The sequence below is a fragment of the Sphaerodactylus townsendi genome, linkage group LG13 (genome assembly GCF_021028975.2).
Source record: "Sphaerodactylus townsendi isolate TG3544 linkage group LG13, MPM_Stown_v2.3, whole genome shotgun sequence".
Lineage (NCBI taxonomy): Eukaryota > Metazoa > Chordata > Lepidosauria > Squamata > Sphaerodactylidae > Sphaerodactylus > Sphaerodactylus townsendi.
In genome coordinates, this window is record NC_059437.1 from 5,102,761 (window position 1) to 5,119,567 (window position 16,807).

The following is a 16,807-nucleotide window of genomic DNA, read 5'->3' on the forward strand; positions in this document are numbered from 1 at the left end:
GAGAGACAATGCCCATGCTCTGTAAATGCCGTGGATACAATACAGCATATCCTCCTAGAATGTCAGCTACACTCTGCATTACGTAGTCACTATATAACCCCGATTATTAAAGCTAAAACAAATTTGCCTTCGGCTTATGTAGTGAAGTATTTACTTAGTGATGCATCTTCTGAGATAACCTTTAGGGTCACTACATATCTAGCGGAAGTAACATCTCATAGACGGTACTAAAATGTGTCCCTCGATGTATCAAATCATCTAAATTACATTGATTTAATGTCTGACGCTCAAGTAAAAGTGAAAGCCCGCTGCTATACAACAACCACTATACAACACTGGCATTCTAGAATACTAAGGGGAACAAACCTTTAGGCCCTGGGGGCCCTGGAAGTCCAATGCCAGGTAAACCTGGATCGCCCTTTGCACCTGGTGTTCCCGGCAATCCAGGCTGTCCCGGCTGTCCAGGATCACCTGCAGATAAAATGGATTACTGGTTAGAAAAAGCAACTCAAAAATGAAAAGCGGGTCCAACCTCGCCAGAAGACTCAGTTAACCACCCACCTGGAAATCCAGGTTCGCCGTCTCTGCCTGGGTCACCGGGGATGCCCGGCAACCCTGTTTCTGTAATGGTTTGACCAGTTTCACCTTTTGGTCCTGAAACCAGAATAAGTACAGGTGGGTAATTTCAGAGTAGAGGTTTCACAGTTTGAAATCAAATCGAAAGAATGGTTTGGTCATTAAAAATAAAAAAAGTCCTAGTACAGTGGTGGCGAACCTGTGGCACTCCAGATGTTCATGGACTACAATTCCCATAAGCCCCTGCCAGCATGGCCAATTGGAGTGCCATAGGTTCGCCACCGCGGTCCTAGTAGTTCATCCTCTTCGAACATTAAAGAACTGTCACACAAAATTATGAGTAGATTGTTTCTGATGCTTCTGAAATTTTACTACGCGTGGCCCAAATACTCCAATTTGTGTTGGAAAGGCTGTGGAGGTGTTGGTTCCCCACCGGTTTTATAACTCTAGGAAGCAAGTAGTGATTCAGATAGAAAACACTACAGGATATAGGATCGCACTAAAATGTGTACAGTTTTATTGGAAATATTTATTATTATTGTTTGGAGGTTCTAGCAGGGGAGTGCAGCTATCGTATACCCTTGGCCGAAGAACGGTACCCTCCTTCTATCTGGGATGGTCGTCCTCTTCCACTAAGCACGCAGCTTCGGGAGGGACGCACATGGAGCGGTGAGGGAGGTAGGGGACACCCGCCTAGCCAGCCAGATCAGCCGAATCAACCCTGGCGATCAATGGGGTGACAGATGTCGCAGCCAGATCGCCATGTTCTCCATCATTGTCCCCTATATGAAGCCGAGCGGGAAAATTTCCTCAATCCTCTTATGGCTGGATTGGGCAACACTGCAGATGCTGCCAAAACTCTGTTCCTGCTAGACCAGGGGTAGGGAACCTTTAACACTCAAAGAGCCATTTGGACCCGTTTTCCACGGGAAAAGAAAACACTTGGAGCCGCAAATAATTTTTGACATTTAAAATAAAGATAACACTATAGATATAGGGTTTTTTTAACCTTTTACTCTGCTCATTCTGAGAAGCGCATGGATGCGCCCGTCCTGCTGCCTGCAGGGCGGGCAAGGATGAAGCCAGCGGCTCGGCCTCGCTGGCCGCCGGGAAAGCGCCCGCCCCGCTCCAACAGGGCGTGCGAGAGGGGAAGCCCATGGCGCGGCCGACCGTGGGCAGTTGGTTCGCCCGCCCTGATGCCTGCAGGGCTGGCAAGGATGGGGCCGGCGGCTCGGCTCGTGGAGCCACAGTGCAAAGGCAGAAGAGCCGCATGCGGCTCTCGAGCCGCAGGTTCCCTACCCCTGTGTAGACAGCAACTCTATTGCCACCCTTGAACCAACTTCCAGATTTCTGTCCACTGTCATTATGATACGTTCTCAAATGCTTACCAATTTTAATTCAACCGTTTAATATTTTAGTTTCTTTATGCTGCATGTCTAAACAGATTTTTAAATTAATTTAATTTCCATTGTATAACAGATATGCCATTAAAGGTCTCATTTCATTTCATTTCATTTCATATTATTATTTTATTGATTTTATGAGGCTTGATATCCCGCTTTTCCCAGCCAAAACCAGGCTGAAGGCAGCTCACACACATAACAACACCACCATATGATTTCATATAAAACATAGCATGCAAATAAAAATATTTAAAACAACATCAATCAGTACTATACTTTCTAAAGATGGTGACAACAAAATTAAATCCCTTCAGTACCCTTACTAGGGCCTGAAATTACCCTAAATTCCTCTCCCGCTCATCCCCACAAATAAAGGGGGAAGAGGAGCAGGTTGTGAGGTCACCAAGATGGAACAAACCTTAGTTGCCTCAGTGGAACATCTCTGGCCCCTTCCGCACATGCAGAATAATGCACTTTCAATCCACTTTCACAATTGTTTGCAGGTGGATTCTGCTATTCCCCATAGCTGCAAAGTGCATTAAAAGTGGACTGAATTACTCGCATGTGCCGGAGGAGCCTCTGTTTTGCAGGCCCTGCAGAACTGGCTAAGATCCTGCAGGGCCCTCGTGTCAGTGGGTAGAGAGTTCCACTAGGCTGGAGTCAGGCCTGAGAATGCCCTGGCTCAGGTTGAGACTAGTCAGGTATCTTTAGTCATATCGCTATACCTAAAATAAGACAGAAGCTCAATACATTGTTCTTCTGAATTCCTAACTGTCGTGTTTTGGAGCCCTGATGAGGAAAGTCCCCCGGCTAGCCTAATCTTGTCAGATCTCAGAAGCTTCGTAGGGTTGCCCCTGGTTAATATTTGAGTGAGCAACCTCCAAGAAATACCAGAATCATGATGCAGAGGCAAAAAAAGGCAAACCACCTCTGTCTCTTGCCTTGAAAACCTCACCAGGGATTGCCATAAGTGCTTAGGGAAAATGTCAAAATACCTTCAATTTTTTTTTAAAAAAATGGTATTTTAAGGTCTGGGATCTTGGACAAAATCTCAGCCCAGCTCAAAATCATCCGCAACCTATCATGTGCAAATAATTTCACAAATACACAGCTATCCTTTTTTTAATTCACTGGAAAATCCAAGTAGCAAGTTCATAAAAGTTCTTGAAATAACTGCTCAACAAATACAAAGCCTGTTACTTCTGAAGAGTCATCCAGGAAGGATATTATTTGGGTTCCGAATTTAAAGAACTGGACTTCTCTAAATTAAGTACTAATATATTTCAAATGGTCCCGTAGATACCTCTATTGGCCTGTGTCTAAATGAATACTTGAGGATTTCTTCATTATAACTTTTCCCTTTCTCTATGTTGGACTCAAGCAATTCAAGCAATTCTGTTTTTTACTGCTTAGTAAAATTACGTACCTGGCACTCCAGGGGGTCCTGGCCGCCCGGAAACACCTTGCATGCCCTTTTCGCCAGCGGGCCCTTGTGGCCCAAATCCAGGAGGCCCTGTTAGCCCTCGATCTCCAGGAAGCCCAGGCAATCCGGGGTCGCCAGGTGGACCCCTTTCCCCCTTGAAAGCAATGCCACCCTAAAAGGACGTGAAAAGTCAAAGAGGTTAGTTAACCCATCCACACTGGAATAGCTTAGTTACATCTTATTTTTATCAACAACTCAACTTACTCCAAAAAGCTCCGGACTGTAAGAAGAGCCTTGTCAGCTATAACCAAAAAGTTCACCTAGACCAGTAGTTTCCAACAGTTTTTTGGAGTGCCTAGAACGGATTAATTGGATTTACATTGATTCCTATGGAAAAGTTTGCCTCGGTTTTCATCGGTTTCGGTTTTCATTGATTCTTTTCAGACGGATTACCAACAAAAACTGAGGTTCCACTGTACTTCACTGTATCGAGATCACATAGCTGTTCTTATAAGGTAGGTCACAAACAGAATAGAAAGAGGTACTGGAGATCCCTGGCCCCTCAATGATGCAGCTGGCCTCCACTCGGGCCAGGGCCTTTACGTCTCTGGCTCCTGCCTGGTGGAACACTCTCCCTCCAGCTGTCCGGGCCCTGCGGGACCTTGGTGATTTCCGCAGGACCTGTAAGACTGAGTTGTTCCACTGGGCCTTGGGAGAAACCAGCTGCTGAGTGTGCCCCCCCCAGTTCATGAGTCCCCAATATCATCGGGACCCATCATTGGGACTTATGGGTCCTTAATACCATCAGGACCCACTACCTCTCCCTCCTCCTTCTAGGACAGGGGTCGGGAACCTTTTAGACTCAAAGAGCCATTTGGGCCCATTTTCCCCGGAAAAGAAAATTCATGGAGCCGCACCCCCTCTGTAAGTGGACGAGGCTGAGGCCGTTTGGGCAGCTGAGGCTGCTGGTTTCAACTCTGCTGCTTCTGCTGCTGCTTCTGGTTGGTTTCACCACCGCTGTTGCGGCTCTTCCTCCCCCGGATCTGTCAAAAAAATCCCCTCATGGTTGCCAACTCAGGGCCAGCTGTTCACTTTTAAATAAACGCCGGTGCTTTTTCTCTCTTTAAAGGGCGCTGGAAGCCACTTCTTCGCCAGGTCGCTTTCCCCATGTATGCGCTGAGCTCTTCCTCTCTAGCGCACGAGGCCGCTTTTCTTGGCGGCTGAGCCGCTTCCTCGGTGTATGGCTACGGAGGCCTGCCGGGACGGGCGGCACGGGCGGCATGCCCTCATAAGAAGACGTCTAGGAAGGGGGCGGAGTCAGCACCACAGGCTTAAAGATTTATGTCATGGTCGCGAGATTCCCACCCTGTTCTAGAGGTGATTAGGTTTAGGTGGGATGCCATCTTAGGACACAACTGCTGTTTTTATTATACTTATGGAAGTCTGATTCTGATGATTTTATATACGGTTTTATGTTGTACATTGCCCAGAGCCCTTCGAGGATGGGGCGGTATATTAAATAAATAAATAAATAAATAAATAAATAAATAAATAAATAAATAAATAAATAAATAAATAAATAAAAGATGAATACCAACGGCAGAGACAGGAGATTAGCTAGGAAGACATTACCCATCACGGTGTATACATATTTGGTTGAAATTAGGTTGGACTTTTCACAGGTTACACTTATCCACAACAGATGTTGAATCTTGCCCATTCCCACAATTTTAATATTTAACTTACTGGCTCGCCCTTTGGCCCAGGGAGACCTGGTTGTCCATCTCTTCCAGGAGAACCAGCTAGTCCAGGCAGACCTGAAGGTCCGGGGAAACCAGGGTCTCCCTTTTCACCTTTCATTCCAGGGAAGCCAAGGACTTCACCAGGGTCGCCTTTCACGCCAGGGCGTCCAGGAGGGCCTACCGGGCCAGGAAACCCCTAGATAAAAAAAGAGTAACTGTTTCAGTTGGTAGCGTTGCATAGGTTCTTCCCGAAGCTCTCTCTCCAAACCCGTCCTCCCGCCAAACAACTTTTACCGATACTTACTGGTGAGCCGACAAGACCAGGTAACCCAGCTAGGCCTTTATCACCCTTGGGGCCGGAGAAACCAGGAGAACCTGATCACAAAGAAAAGAAAACATCTGCAGTAGCAAGAAAATATTTCTATTTGTTTGGCCAATGAAAACCATGACAGCCATAGTGAGTGGCCTCCTTGAAACCCAAGCAAGGATGACGACATCATCATAATCATAATCATAATCATCATCATCATCATCATCATCATCATCATCATCATCATCATCATCATCATCATCATCATCATCATCATCAATTTAATTTGTACCCCGCCCTATTAGCCGCTCAGGGCGGCTAACAACATAAGTAAATCAGGGCGGCTAACAACATAAGTAAATCAAATACATTATATCATTATGACTAGTAAATACACAAGACTAAAAAATAAAGTCAAATTTCAGATGGATCAAACCCGGTTCTTCAGATTAGAGTGCACCTGCTCTTAATTACGTCTGCTCTATATTGGAATGATAATAACAAAAATACTCTCTGTGTTTTTGCTCTGTGGTTTTTTGTTATTGTTGTTATTGTCATTCCAATGTATGATGTTGCACAACACTGAGTGCAAGCACACGAAAGCTTATACCAAGAATAAAACTTTGCTGCTATAAAGGTTACCACTGGACTGAAGCCTTTTTCAGAAGAAGGACGGGTATTTGAAATGATAAACCTGCTCAAAAGGAACGTTATTTAATTTCCAGTAGTATTTTTTCAGGGATCTGGCAAAACCCACAATTTTGGTTTTCTGATAGTTAATTATTAATTTGTTGGAGTCGCAATACTCAGAAAATTGTTTCATGAGCCGCCTCAGACCCCGCCCCCCCAAAACGTGAAAGCAGGACAGAGTCATCTGCGTAGAGCAGAATTGATAAATAATGTGAAGAGAGCTTGGGAGCATGAAAATTGAGACCAGTCAGGAGTGGAGGGAGGTCACACAAATAGAGATTTAAAAGAGTGGGGGCCAACACACATCCCTGTTTAACTCCTTTGGTAGCCTCCATGGAGTCAGTAAGAAGGCCTTCCTGAGAGCATTTAATATGGCAGCTAGTGCCCGAGTAAATTTGCCTTATTAGGAAGAGAAGTCTGTCCTCAATCCCGGCGGCGAGCTTGGCCCAGAGAAGTTTTCTGGGAACTGTATCGAAAGCTGCCTTCAAATCAATGAAGGCAGCATAGAGTTTACTAGGTGGCCTGCTTGCATATTTGGATGGTAGGTGGGCTAGAACTACTGCATGATCAAATGGCGATCTCCCTTTAATGAACCCAATTTGTTCAAACCCTATCATTCGTGTTTGTAGGGCCCATTTCTGGAGTTTCTGTAAAAGGAACATCGCATAAATCTTCCCAATTACTGATAACAGGCTGATAGGGCGGAAATTAGAGGGGTCAGAAATAACTCCCTTTTTATAGATGGGTACTACAATCACAGATAACCAGGATTCGGGAATAACACCAGAGTGGTCAATTTGTGTAAACACGGTGGCTAAGAGAGGGACCCACCAATCAACATGCGACTTCAGGACCGAAGGCATATGTATAAATCTTTTAACTAAAATAAATACATCTATAACCCGGTAATAAATCTAAAGAATTAAAAAAATAGAACGTGTCACTTTGCCATAACAACACACACATCATCCTTTTTACACAGTTGTTACGGTACAGAAACCTTGTGTCCCTTTGGATAGAATTTCATCAGAGATTGCTAGCAGAAGTCTACGTCTTCCTTTAATATAGAAGGCATTTCCTCTTAGGTCCTGTCTGATCCGGGTTTCTTTTGGCAGAAGGTGTAAGGATGACACCCTCTGCTACAGTGTTCATCCACGAAAAACAAAATGGTTTTTTCCCAAAAGGGATAGTTCAAAACGATCCTTAAAAGAACTCTGATCATCACACTGTTGACAAGTTCCTCTCAGCCATCGGTTTCTGTCATTGTTTTTCCTCACAGGTACCATTTTATGAAGCCATTTGTCATTCCTAGAAGCCCGTCAGGGATCTCATAGTGAGCCAGTATTATCCGGCAGCCAAGAAACCAAACAGTTTTGGTGACTGGAAGACATACTTAGGGCAAAGGATACCATTTGAGAATTAGGGTAGTGCACTCTGAATAACACTGGCTTCCACTAAGCTTGAAAGACCAAGGATCCTTCCACACTAGGGAATTTTAACGTCCTTGTCATGTTGCTGGCGCAATATGTTCTCAGTAATTACCACAGAGATACCACAAGGTAATAAATCTGATTTGCCTCCATTCCGGCTGCGGCCACTGCTCTGGCTCTCACAAAACATCAGTTCTGCTCCCCTCTAACATTCAGATTTACAGCCAGTAAAAGGAGAATGTGTGTAGGCAACTCAAATACCAAATGGAGAGCAGACCTCTCCAACAGGCCAGTTATTTTAAGCCTACTAGTCTACTCACAAATTCCCACTGTTAAAAGTAAACATTTCACAGTGTAGTCATGGCTTCTACTGTGTGTACATGGTCATAGCATCTGCCCAAACATCTTCTTGCAAAAATAGCCTTAATACAAAGGAGAGATGGATGAAACCAGACATTACCTACCTGGACTTCCAGGTGGCCCTGGGAATCCCTTCGGCCCTGGAGGGCCAGGAATGCCAGTTCCTATGCAATTGAAGCAGGTATCTCCTTTATCACCTGGATAAAAATACATAGAACAAGGAAGCTTGGGCGGTGCATAGAAGTACACGTGGGAAAATACAGTTTTAATCCATTACTCAGAATTCGGCTTTCTATAGAGATCTGGCATGCAGCCCTGCTTATCAAAAAGCAAGAAGAGCAATGATCCCAGCAACCGTGAAACAGGATCTAGACAGAGAAATACATTCCTTCCAAAACTCCTTAATGAAATATCATCAAGGAAGGGCGCACCCAACTAAGGCAACCTGCAACAAAATCTACGGCACCCCTGTTTCCTCCTTCTTGGCTTACAAGATTTAGTAAGACTGTAAGATACAATATTCTTCAGTCAGCCTCCTGGACACCCAAAGCAGCTTTATAGTGAACCAGACTGCTGTTCAATCCAATTCCAAAGCCTTTATTGGCATCATAAATTACAGAGTTAGTAAAAAGGGGCATTTATCTACTAACTGAGACATTAAAACATTAAAATACATTAAAACAACGTTGAACATTCACAACATTCACGCACACATAAAATAATTTAGCCGTTACTACTAGGTAGGCAATGATTGCGCCTGACCAAATAGTTCCTCAAAAAACTTGCAACATTCTCACATACGAGATCACAGGAACCTTTGAGTAGAAAATTCATAACAGATGGTAGCCTGACATCGTTTGAGCTCTCTATCAATGGACAGATGTACACAGAGCGTAACGACTCGTATATTGGACATTCCAATAGTACATGTTGAACAGTCTCAACAACGGCCATATTACATTGACATAACCTGTTCTCATATGGAGTGTTATTATATCTAGCCACGGACATCTGTTCTGACAGTAGCAGGTCTTTAAATTCTCAGCCAGAGAAACTGTCATGACTCCCTCCAACCTACTCAGTGACTCTGACTCAGAATCCCTAAGGAAGGAGCGCAGGTCAGTGGACCAGAGGGACCAGGAAGGGCCTGGAACTGAAGAGTCACATGCTGCTGATGCTTCCTTGGTGCTAGAGGAGAGACATAGAGGAGGCAAAGTGCAAGGTAGGCTGCAGGCAACACCAGGGTAGAGGTAGAGCACAGGTGTCAAACTCGCAGCCTTCCAGATGTTCATGAACTACAATTCCCATCACCCGTTGCCAGTATAGCCAATGCTCATGTTGGGAGGGGCTGATGGGAATTGTAGTTCATAAACATCTGGAGGGCCGTGAGTTTGACACCCCTGAGGTAGAGAATGCCCTGAGGGTGAGTCCTTGCAGGATCTGGGCTGGTGTACACAGCTGCCTCTGGACCTCCAGCCAGAGGTGGGATCCAGCAGGTTCTCACCAGTTCCCGAGAGTGGGTTACTAATTATTTGTGTGTGCCGAGAGGGGGTTACTAATTGGGTCTGCTTTTCCGTTAGAAATTCCATTAGGTCCAAAAATCATAACGTCCTGTTGTTTCCTACGTGGCTGATTAGCGAAGGTAGAAAACGGGATAATTCTCCCTGTTGGGCTGTTTTAAAAACATGTTTTAGAAATATGGTCAAGTTCCTTGTTTAAGGAAAGTCTCCTTCTTTTGATTTCTAGAAACAAAATTAAGGATTTGAAAGTATTAAGTATTTGACAGGCAGTCAGTTAGAGGAGAAGTAGTTGTTTCTGTTGGCAGTAGACGATAGGACTTGCTATAATGAGTTTAAATTATGGACAGAAAGATACCAGCTGGAAATTAGGAACTTTTTTTTTTTTACAGTAAGAGCTTTTTACAGTAACAGAGAAATTATTAATGCCCCGCCCCCGGAATGCCCGGCCACACCCATGTCGTGCCCCGCCCAGCCCCATTGGCACTACGCCACTGTTTGAATTCCACCACCCAGTGGTGGGATCCAAAAATTTTAGTAACAGGTTCCCATAGTGGTGGGATTCAAACTGTGGCGTAGCGCCAATGGGGCTGGGCGGGGCATGACAGGGCGTGGCCAGCCATTCTGGGAACGGGGCATTCCTGGGCGAGGTTGTGGCAAGGACGCAGCCGCTGCACCGGTCCTTGGGTGGGAAACGAATGCACGCAGGGGCAGGCTGCCACGCACACCGGTGCACCTCCTGCTAGACTGCTTCAAGTTCTGCGTGCTACTGCTGAGGAGCGGTGGAGGGGCGTAACTAAGGCAAAAATCACGTGGCAAAATCACCAATTAGTAACCCGCTCTTGGCACACACAAATAATTAGTAACCTACTCTCTGTAACCTGTGAGAACCTGCTGGATCCCACCTCTGCCACCACCATGGAAACCTGTTACTAAAGTTTTTGGATCCCACCACTGCCTCCAGCCCCTGTTAGCAGCACAGCTGGGATCAATTATCTCCCAGCCTGGTTAAGGTGAGGCCTGGAAAGACACCCTTGCAGGATCAACTGGTTTACAGGCCACAACTCTTGCCTCCTGTATCCAGCTAAAGACCTTGCCTGCTCCTGTACTCCAGACCCTGTTCAGTGACCATCTGCAGGGTAAGTCCTGGCTATTGAGCAGACCAGCAGAAAGCCTGAGGCCTTAAAAGAAATCTTTCTACACCTTGGGATGCTAACTGGGGATGCCAGGAATTGAACCTTGGAATTGCTGCATTCAAAACTTATCTCTGAGCGAAGCAGAACCACATCTCTTCTGCGCAACAAACATCCCGAATGCTTATATTTATTCCGACTCGGGCCATTTTGATGGAAGAAATCTAGAGGACAAGAGTCAACGGTGTTACGGAACTGTACCTTTCTGGCCTTTTGTCCCCACAAACCCTGGTTCTCCTGGTCGTCCCGGAATGCCCGGAGGGCCTCGCTCACACAGCTGGCCAGCTGAAAGGAAAAACAAATGATATTTAGAAAAGGAGCGCAGCTACAAGCTGGAAGGGAAAGACGGGAGAATTTGCGGCGACTTCCATCTATCTGTAATTTCTCTGGCTGACAAAAAGCATAATGGTGGTAGAATGTGCCATCAAGCCACAATTGAGTTATGGTGGCCCTGTAGGGTAGAAGAAGAAGAAGAGTTTGGATTTATATCCCCCCTTTCTCTCCTGTAGGAGACTCAAAGGGGCTTACAATCTCCTTGCCCTTCCCTCCTCACAACAAACACCCTGTGAGGTGGGTGGGGCTGAGAGAGTTCAGAAGAACTGTGACTCGTCCAAGGTCACCCAGCTGGCATGTGTGGGAGTGTACAGGCTAAGCTGAATTCCCCAGATAAGCCTCCATAGCTCAGGCGGCAGAGCTGGGAATCAAACCCAGTTCCTCCAGATTAGATACATGAGCTCTTAACCTCCTATGCCACTGCTGCTCCTGGTAGGGGTAGCCAACCTATGGTGCTCCAGATGTCCATGGACTACAATTCCCATCAGCCCCTGCCAGCATGGCCAATTGGTCAGTTACCTGCCTTGGGTAATTCCAATTGGCTGTACTGGCAGGGGCTGATGGGAATTGTAGTCCATGAACATCTGGAGCACCAGATGGTGGTAGAATGTGCCGTCAAGCCACAATTGAGTTATGTTGACCCTGTAGGGTAGGGGTAGCCAACCTATGGTGCTCCAGATGTTCATGGACAATGGGCTAGTCACAGTTCTTCTGAGCTCTCTCAGCCCCACCTACCTCACAGGGTGTTTGTTGTGAGGGGGGAAGGGAAACGAGTTTGTAAGTCCCTCTGAGTCTCCTATAGGAGAGAAATGGGGACTATAAATCCAACTCTTCTTCTTCGTCTCCTCCTCCTCCTGCTACTACTACTACTACTACTACGACTACTACTACTACTACTACTACTACTAGAGGGAGTAAGTTGGAAGGAAACTGCAACACCAAACAGAAGGCAAAACTGTGTTGTCTCTACTTCTTAAATTCTGTGGGCCTCTACCTTCCTATGATCAAGTGTGTCTGCCAAAAGGACAATGGCTTTTTAAAAAAACTTCCTACATAAACCTAATGCATCACAAAGAAGAACAAAAAGAGTTGGTTTTTACACCGCCCTTTTCTCTACCCTTAAGGAGTCTCATAGCAGCTTACAATAATGTTCCCTTCCCCTCTCCACTGAGGGCAACTTGTGAGATAGGTGGGGCTGAGAGAGTTCTAAGAGAACTGTAATTAGATTGTGAGGCAGGTGGAGCTGAGAGTGTTCTGAACAGACTATGACTGACCCAAGGTCACCCAGCAGCCTTCTCGTGGAGGAGCAGGGGAAACAAACCCAGTCCACCAGATTAGAGTGTGCCACTCATATGGAGGAGTGGGGAATCAAACCCAGTTCTCCACATTACAGTCCTGCACTCTTGACCACTACACCACGCTGGCTCTCAGGAACTGTTACATTTTTAATTCCCTTTGAGTTTTGGCTCAGCTTGTAAACAAGTCTGGGCGTTTCCAAGATGTCCCTGCCTCCTCCTGTTTCCCACAATTTTTCTCCCACCAGCGGAATCCTCATGAGAGGAGTGAGTGTGGGAAGACCACAGGTCTTGGCAGGGAAAAGCAGGGGTTGGGAAAGAGAGGGAACTTTGCCATTCTCCATTCTTGGAGACAGAAGTATTTTCAAGTTTTTGGCCCGGTTGCAACAAGAAGAGCCCTGAGCATTTTCCAAGAATTCTCTGAACGGGATTGGAACAAAACAAACCCAATCGAAACCAAAACAGGCAAAGTTCACCTGTTCCCATCTGTACTGTACTCTAGGTTGCTTTCTATGATACCTAGCGAGTTGGATGAACTAAGCAGACTATCGTTCTTATTAAAGAATTCTGATGCTACATTCTGTAAAATGGCTGCGAACTTTCTGCTGGAAATATCCCGTAAGCAACAGTAACAGTATGAATCAACTTCATTTGTTAAATGTTGCAAGTTTGCACTTTGACGCGATTTAGATGTGATTTTATACTGTTTATGCCAAATAAAGGCTAAATGAATAAATGAATGAAATGTACTGTATATAATATAAATCATCACAGCCTCCAAGGATGAGATGATCCTTGCAACATTCTTTTCATAATTTTATTTAGAGGGTCTTTTTGGTAGCAGCCCCACAATTATGTAACAACCTTCTCAGGTGGAGAAGTGTCCAACTGTTAATATTGATCTTCATGATGCAACTGAAGACAGTTTTCTTTAGGACCGCAGTTGACGGATTTAGTTCTTCTTTATTGGTGGCTTTTCTAATGTTTTATTTATATTGTAAGCTCCAAGGCAGCTAATAAATGTATTGTAAAAGGCTTTCACGACCGGAATCACTGGGGTGTTGTATGGTTTCTGGACTGTGTAGGGGTGCGTTAGCAAACCCAGTAGACCTTCAGAAAGTGCACAGGAACGCCTGCGCCATCTGTCCCCTCCACAGCTCATCGCATGCGCACATCAATATTTTAGATCCCCCCAGATCACCACATTTCAAGATGCTCCGAATATGGGATTCGACCTAGACAGGAACGCTTTCTCCCTTCTGTATGCAGCCCTCCTCGCTGAGTCAACAAGCGACTGGCGCAACTTTCTCCCGCCTTCCCAAACCCCATAAAGGTACAGGGGACCCCAGCTCGGTATAGATTAGTTGGATTTAGCCAGGACTGGCCAGATTCAGCTTCAGATCAGTCATTACCTCTCCACCGGATTCTTGATAATATTTCATACACTCCCTATCATTTGTTTCTCACAAAATCTAATTTCAGGGACTGTCAGGTAATAGTTCCAACAGCATTTTCTCCTGATGTTTTGCCTACATCTGTGGCTGGTACCTTCTGATGATCCTCTGAAGATACCAGCCACAGATGAAGGCAAAAAGTCAGGAGAAAATGCTGCTAGAACACCCCAGCTAATAAATGCTTTAAATAAATAACCATTCAACGTTTATCTCCATATCCTTCTATTTCCAGCTCAAACAGATATCAGTTCAAGAAAAGCAAGTTTTTAGCAGCTGACAGTAAAAAAAAAACCCACATTACTTACTGGATGGAACGGTCTTATAATCTTTGAAGGGTCGGGAGGCCCATAATCTAGGTTGCTCGAAATATCGTTTCCAGGTAGGTGGTCCAGGAATGGAAACCCCAGGCAGTCCTTCTTCCCCTTTCTGTCCTCTCTCTCCAGGTAGGCCAGGACCACCAGGAAGGCCTACACTGGGGATTCCTATGTTGGAAACACATATAGGTCCTCAGTATCTCTGCTGCTGAAAGCGATGTCACCTTTATGAGATAGAAGCTGGCCAGGTTAGAATGGCCTTTAGATCGGGCACCTGTTTTTAACAACTTTTGTTGTTTTTAATTTGTATTCATTTAAAGTTATTGCTGCTATCAGGTATTAATGGGGTTAAGTTATATTTTTGTACTTATTTGCTGACACTGAGAACAGCTATATTGTGAGCCGCCTCGAGCCCTTCGGGGGTGAGGCAGCCTATAAATCTAACAAATAAATAAAATAAATACATTTTCCTACAGAACATTAAGGATTAACTCTTTGGAACAGCCAAGTCTTGGCAGACAATATTAAAATACAGTTCATAGTATCTAAGGTAGGATTCCTATCTTGTTAGAGACAGGAAATCAAGTTTATTTCCCTTCTGAGGTAAAGTGCGCCACTGAGTCATGACCACTGAGTGCGCCACTGAGTCACAACTAACTCATAGCGACCAGTGATGGGGTTTCCAAGGCAAGAAGTGAACAGAGGTAGTTTGCCATTGCTGCCTTCTGCATAGCAGCTCCAGCCTAATGTGGTAGTCTAATGCCTCCCACATACAAATGGACCCGAGCTTGACAGAGGTTCTAGTAGGGGAGCGTAGCTTATCAGAGCACCTCTTGACCGAAGATCCGTACACTCCTTCTATCTAGATGGTCGTCTTCTTCCACCGAAGGCCAGAAGCTTTGGGAGGTATGCAGTAATGGAAAGGGTGAGGGAGGTAGGGGACACCCGCCTAGCCAGCCAGATCAGCCAAATCAACCCTGGCGATCAATTGGGTGACAGATGTCGTAGCCAGATCGCCCTCACATCCATGTGGTAGTCTACCTTGAACTACCACCCATGTTCAGCTTCCAAGCTCTGACAAGATCACGCTCTGGGCTATTAAGACTGTTAACATCTCTCTTTTAGGATGCATCTACAGATGGTAACAAACTTCTTTTAGAAGTCCTTCTGTGTAGCGTGAAGTCAGAGTTCAGCCATGTCAGGCCAATGTAGACTATGCTGTCCCCATAACGGAGTAGGCAGGCTAAGAGGCAGTCAGTTACCAAACCACTACTGTTAAGTGTTCATGGCAAATGTATGGTTCCCCGACAGCAATAGTTTATTTTTATTGATTATTAAATTTGGACACCCGATCCTCAGCCAAAGTCAGGTTCTGGGTGGCTTATGATCAGAGGTTGAAACCAATGCAACATCTAATACAATCTCAGTTAAAATACTGGCATGTAAATACCACTCTAAAATAGTTCTGCGTTAATTCTTAAGCAATTCAAACGTAGATGGTCTCCAGTTAATACATCCCAAGGCTAGAATATCAATCTTTCCACCTTCAATCTATTAATTATTTCTGGAATGTGTTATTGAGGGAGAATGAGTGGGAAGGAAGGGGAGGAAGGCATGTGCACCGGATGAAAAATGCAGATGATACTAGCAATGATAATATAGATGTATAAATATGAACATGAATATATAAATATGAATGAATATGGGAGGCTGGCTAATTCAGATGGAATACGCAAATCACAGGATGGCCTCCACTGAAGGCCTGGTGGAACATCTCTGGCCCCTTCCGCCAATGCAGAACAATGGACCTTTGAAGGGAATCTCTGGCCCCTTCCGCCCATGCAGAACATTGGACCTTTGAAGTGAATCTCTGGCCCCTTCCGCCCATGCAGAACAATGCACCTCCGAAGTGAATCTTGGTTGCGATAATTATATCACCCTTATTATTAAACTAGCGGGCCCGGCCACGCGTTGCTGTGGCTGAGTCTGGTGAAGTGGAAAAGGAAGAAAAGGGGAAGCGAATGGTTCGAACATGTGTCATTGCACAATGATTGCAAGGGAGGGGAGGGGCAAGGGGCCCCTCGCTCCCCTCCCTCTCTCCCGTTCCCTTGCATGGCAACCCTGCAGGTCCCTCCCTAACATTTCCCTTCCTCTGCTAGGGTGGGTGGGCCATGTCCAGGTGGGCTGATCCTGTCCCTTTCGCTCCCTTCCCTTCAGGCAAATTATCTAGCGTAAAACACGCTGGGAGGCATGAGCTACGTTGTGTTCAAATTTCAGAGCGTGTGGTCCAGCAAACCCCGGGACCCTCCCTCACCTTCCCCTTCCTCCGCTAGGGTGGGTGGGCCATGTGCAGATAGCCCGCCCCATCCCTGTCACTCCATAAGGCAGTTTTCAAGGAAGGAATGGTTGGTTCCCTTGTATCAGAGGGTGTTGCCGGCCAGCAGATGGTGCTGTTGTGGAACAGAACTGTGGTTCCAACTGTCACAGGGGTGGCATGTACACAATAACTGGCACAGTTGTGACATGTACACAACAGGAGGTGTGGAAACAGTATAAAAACCTGGTCGCACATGAATGCGACGTTGTGTGAAAATTTCAAAGCAATCGGTCCAGTAGTTTGAGAGATTACCTGTCAGCAGAAAAACGAACTGATAGATTTTTATATATATAGATAGATGAGGAGTTTGTGCAAATAAAGAGACAGAGGCGGTTGCTTACTGAAAATAACGTTTACTAACTATAAAAGAAGGGAAAGGCAAACTTGGAT

The 16,807-nt window shown here is 45.5% G+C and overlaps 1 protein-coding gene across 1 annotated transcript in view; it reads right to left on the bottom strand.

Moving 5' to 3' along the window:
• Positions 1 to 343: 343 nt before the first annotated feature.
• Positions 344 to 16,807, bottom strand: part of LOC125442928 (collagen alpha-5(IV) chain-like) — a 105,222-nt gene continuing 88,758 nt past the window's right edge. Inside the window, exons 11-18 of the mRNA XM_048514718.1 lie at positions 14,032 to 14,208; positions 10,846 to 10,929; positions 8,039 to 8,131; positions 5,449 to 5,519; positions 5,149 to 5,340; positions 3,406 to 3,574; positions 562 to 654; positions 344 to 471 (exon numbers count right to left, since the gene is read on the bottom strand). Coding sequence (XP_048370675.1) covers positions 344 to 471; positions 562 to 654; positions 3,406 to 3,574; positions 5,149 to 5,340; positions 5,449 to 5,519; positions 8,039 to 8,131; positions 10,846 to 10,929; positions 14,032 to 14,208 — 1,007 coding nt within the window. The remainder of the gene's footprint in view (positions 472 to 561; positions 655 to 3,405; positions 3,575 to 5,148; positions 5,341 to 5,448; positions 5,520 to 8,038; positions 8,132 to 10,845; positions 10,930 to 14,031; positions 14,209 to 16,807) is intronic.